The sequence below is a fragment of the Siphateles boraxobius genome, unplaced genomic scaffold (assembly GCF_051911475.1).
Source record: "Siphateles boraxobius isolate OS27281-9 unplaced genomic scaffold, OSU_SipBor_1 60, whole genome shotgun sequence".
Taxonomy (NCBI): Eukaryota; Metazoa; Chordata; class Actinopteri; order Cypriniformes; family Leuciscidae; genus Siphateles; species Siphateles boraxobius.
In genome coordinates, this window is record NW_027509187.1 from 850,001 (window position 1) to 855,000 (window position 5,000).

At 43.0% G+C, this 5,000-nt stretch overlaps 1 protein-coding gene across 1 annotated transcript in view; it reads left to right on the forward strand.

The window, feature by feature from the left end:
- vclb (vinculin b) overlaps positions 1–5,000 on the forward strand; it is a 46,148-nt gene that overhangs the window by 19,507 nt on the left and 21,641 nt on the right. Inside the window, exons 3-6 of the mRNA XM_077209252.1 lie at positions 1,508–1,658; positions 1,743–1,851; positions 2,812–2,934; positions 3,804–3,964. Coding sequence (XP_077065367.1) covers positions 1,508–1,658; positions 1,743–1,851; positions 2,812–2,934; positions 3,804–3,964 — 544 coding nt within the window. The remainder of the gene's footprint in view (positions 1–1,507; positions 1,659–1,742; positions 1,852–2,811; positions 2,935–3,803; positions 3,965–5,000) is intronic.

Genomic DNA, 5,000 nt, shown 5'->3' on the forward strand with positions numbered 1-5,000 from the left:
AGTGAGAGAGTGTGAGTGAGAGAGTGAGAGAGTGTGAGTGAGAGAGTGTGAGTGAGAGAGTGTGAGTGAGAGAGTGTGAGTGAGAGAGTGTGAGTGAGAGAGTGTGAGTGAGAGAGTGTGAGTGAGAGAGTGTGAGTGAGAGAGTGTGAGTGAGAGAGTGTGAGTGAGAGAGTGTGAGTGAGAGAGTGTGAGTGAGAGAGTGTGAGTGAGAGAGTGTGAGTGAGTGTGAGTGAGTGAGTGAGTGTGAGTGAGTGAGTGAGAGTGAGTAAGTGTGTGAGAGAGTGTGAGAGAGTGTGAGTGAGTGTGCATGAGTGTGAGTGAGTGTGAATAAGTGTGTGAGAGAGTGTGAGTGAGTGTGAGTAAGTGTGTGAGAGAGTGTGAGAGAGTGTGAGGGAGAGAGTGTGAGGGTGTACTCACACTAGCCAGTTTGAACCGTGCCGGAGTGCGTTTGACCACCAAAGCGCGGTTCGTTTGACTAGTGTGAGTGCTCCGAACCGTGCCCGGGCGCGGCTCGATTAGCCGGCCCTGGCCCGCTTGGAAGAGGTGGGCCAGAGCACGGTTCAGTTGGACTCGGGCGCGGTTCGTATGCAGTGTGAGCGCTAACCGTGCTGGAGCACGGAACAGGAAGCGTGATGTACGGGAACTGTAGTCCGTAATCAAAGCTGCAAAGTCCTTGCTGCACTTCAGCTGGTACCTTGCAAACCTCCTCATACGAGCAGCACGATTACGTGAAAATTTTCGCGCCACTAAGGCGACGCATCTGTTTAACAACAGGCTGTGAGAGGGCTGTGGACCACCGTGGACCAAACGACACAAAATTATCCAAAAAGAAAACAGAGCGATGGACTCCATTGTGTTCAGAGAGCGCCGCTCTTCTTGTTTATCCCGAAACCGTCGCACCATAATGACGTAAGCGTGCTCCGGCACGAATGCTGAAACCCTATGTGAGTGCAGGCCAGAGGGGGAGTGGGGAGGGGGGACAATCGTACTCGGGCCCGATTCATGGCAACCGTGCCTAGTGTGAGTACACCCTGAGTGAGTGTGAGTGAGTGTGAGTGTGAGAGAGTGTGAGTGTGAGAGAGTGTGAGTGTGAGAGAGTGTGAGAGAGAGAGTGTGAGAGAGAGAGTGTGAGAGAGAGAGTGTGAGTGAGTATGAGAGAGTGTGAGAGAGAGAGTGTGAGAGAGAGAGTGTGAGAGAGAGAGTGTGAGAGAGAGAGTGTGAGAGAGAGAGTGTGAGAGAGAGAGTGTGAGAAAGAGAGAGTGTGAGAGAGAGAGTGTGAGAGAGAGAGTGTGAGAGAGAGAGCGTGTGAGAGAGCGTGTGTGTGTGTGTGTGTGTGAGGTGAGTGCTGCTGAACTTTGAATGGAAACATCTATCCACATACATGCATACATAGATTATTGTCATTGTTGAAATCTGAGTGTTTATATCTTCACTTCACCACCAGATGAATGTGTAACCCTGAGAAAGTAAGTATCTTACACTCTCTCTCTGTTGTTGTTCTCTGTAGGGTTGAGAACGCTTGCACTAAACTGGTTCAGGCCGCTCAGATGTTGAAGGCCGACCCGTATTCTGTCCAAGCCCGGGATTATCTGATCGACGGGTCCCGTGGGATCCTCTCGGGAACCTCGGATCTGCTCCTGACCTTCGACGAGGCCGAGGCATGATGCTCTTAAAACCTTTTCCTCTGGGTTTGATTTGGTGATCGATACTGACAGAATCTCTGCTCTCCTTCCTGACCTCAGGTCCGTAAGATCATCCGTGTGTGTAAAGGGATTCTGGAGTATCTGACGGTCGCTGAGGTGGTGGAGTCAATGGAAGATCTGATCACTTACACCAAGAACCTGGGACCAGGTCAGGATACACGAGTCATGTTTTATGTGGAGCATGATTTTAGACCAATGAGACCAGTATGATGTAATAAAGGTCTTGATGTGGTTCAGGGACACTTTTCACATATCCGTGGTTTTCAGAAGCGAAAGTCGTCATCATAGTTAAGTGAACTTTATAGTGGTGAACAGAAACTACATCCAATATAATTGTGCATTCCCATTTGCTCCAATAGCAAAAGAAAAAAAATCATGATAATGTTTCTATGACTGTACAAAAGAGAAAAATATTGAGAGATTAATCACATTGATCAAAAGATGTCGAATTTGCCGTCACACCCTCATCCGTTACATTAAAAAATCTTTTCTGTAATTTAATGGTAATAAATAGCAAGTCTTATAAATGTACTTTTATTAAAATGAAAATATTTTTTCTATTTTTTCTTTACTAGCTGTGGAAATGCATCACCACCATCTATGAAAAGGTCCATTAGGACAGAAACACATGAATTTGGTTGAGAGGATTAATCATGCAATGCTTTGTCATGTTGCACCTGTTTTTTCCTTCTATAATTGTGTTGCTTCCTTAAGGAACTTCATTTGCTCATAATCTGTTATTTGGTTGCTTTATTTTTTGGCTCTATAAAGTGATCTAGAGTGATGCATAAAAATAAAACAAGTTGTTGTTGGTTAGTATGCGAGTGTTTCGCTCGTGACAGTACATGTGAGTGCTCTCTAGGGCAGGAAAACACTAATGACTTTTGCTCAGATTTGCAGTCTGCAGATTTTGGTCCGACAGAGTTGACAGATTTCACAGAAAAGCGCGTAGTGTATGATGGGCTTCAGACTATGATTACAATCCAATCGGAGGGTATCAATTTTGAGCCTATTTTAGAAAACATATCGGTTCAGAAAAATCAAAACTGGTTAATCCGTCTCAGTTTAGCAGATGAAAGCTTCACGCTGTGTGTTCTTTGGTCCACAGGCATGACGAAGATGGCCAAGATGATTGACGAGCGACAGCAGGAGTTAACTCACCAGGAGCACAGAGTCATGCTGGTCAACTCCATGAACACCGTGAAGGAGCTGCTGCCCGTCCTCATCTCAGGTCATCTCTCATCGCTCATCTCTAATACCTCACACTTCAGCAATCACTATTAATCACTGTCAATGAAGTTTCAAATGCTCTCATTAGTGTGTTAGTCGAACGCTTTTCATGCATTAGGAGGGCACAATATACACTACTGTTCAAAAGTGTGGAGCTGCATTACATATATTACATTGATGCATTGAATGTGTTGAAAATAACCAATCCGTAATATTTTGCATTGTCTGCTACTGTTTTTCTATGTTTATTTATGAGTTTATGGAGTTGCATTATAGCTGTACACTTTCTGGTGGTTTGCATATACATATATAAATATACTTCCAGTAAGATTTTTTTTAAAGAAATTAATACATTTTATAATTTTTTTACCTTAAAATACCTTAAATTATTACCTTAAAGTGACCAAAAGTGACAGTAAAGGCATTTATAATGTTACAAAAGATTTATATTTTCTAAGAATCCTGAAAAACAATTTTTTTCCACAAAATTTTACGCAGCACAACATTTATAATAATGATACATGTTTTGTAAGCATCAGATCATCATATTATACTGATTTCTGAAGGATCATGTGACACTGAAGACTGGAGTAATGATGCTGAAAATTCAGCTTTGATCACAGGAATAAATTACACTTTACTATATATTCACATAGAAAACCGCTGTTTTAAATTGTAATAATACTTTACAGATTTTACTGTATTTTTGATCAAATATGCGGTCTTGGTGAGCAGAAGAGATCAAATAATCTCACCGACCCCAAACTTTTAAACCGTATGGCATCAGTAAATCAAACATGAACAGACCTGAAATGCTGTGGTTTATCGCTCATGTGAAGCTCACACAGTCTCTGATGGCGTCTCGCGCAGGCATCAAGATCTTCGTGACGACCAGGACGTCTCAGGGGAAGGGTGTGGAAGAGGCTCTGAAGAACAGGAACTTCACCGTGGAGAAGATGAGCACCGAGATCAATGAGATCATCCGCGTGCTGCAGCTCACGTCCTGGGACGAGGACGCCTGGGCCAATAAGGTGTGTGAGAGGGCAAAGGTCACGTGACGTCATGTGCACTGATAGATCTCTGGCTTCATACACTCGCCTCACACATGCACCGGTTTACTGTCTGCTCACACGCATGCATGGATCTCCTTTATTACACTTCACACACACGCATACGCGGATCTCCTTTATTACACTTCACACACACGCATACGCGGATCTCCTTTATTACACTTCACACACACGCATGCATGGATCTCCTTTATTACACTTCACACACACGCATACGCGGATCTCCTTTATTACACTTCACACACACGCATACGCGGATCTCCTTTATTACACTTCACACACATGAATGCACGGATCTCCTTTATTACACTTCACACACACGCATGCACAGATCTCCTGTATTACACTTCACACACACGCATGCACAGATCTCCTTTATTAAACTTCACACACACGCATGCACGGGTCTTATTTATTATACATATTATACATGCATGCACATGCATTCTAGTGTTGTTCTGAACATGAGATATTTTGCATAATGCAGAACGGAAGGATTTTAAATTAAAGGGTGTGATATATGTGTGCAAATACAGAAATGTTTGTGTGTTGCATTATGTGTGTGTGTGTTTGAGCTGGTTTTCTGAAGATTTTGGCTGGAATGGGCATGTGCAAACAATAGCAAACTTCCGGACATGAACTGGTCTCAAACCATTACAGAAGTCCATCCACATCACTTCTGGACTGAAATAAGTTTGTAGCCTCAAACACGCATCTAAAAGGGTTTTTCTGGCATGTTCTGGAGAAGATAAATGATGATGTTTCACAGTGTTTGGATCGAACGTAGAAACCTGGTTTTCAGAAGTGCTGACACTGACTCTGGCTGATGCATGAACATATCAGCAAATCACACTGTTAAAAGCTTCTCAGACCTGTGTGAATCAATCTCACGAAAACACTCAAACTCAAAAATACAGACAAATAATATTTGTCTTGAAGAAAATGAAGTCTCTTTTAGGACTAACAAGATTTTTGACAATTATTGTTATTACAATTA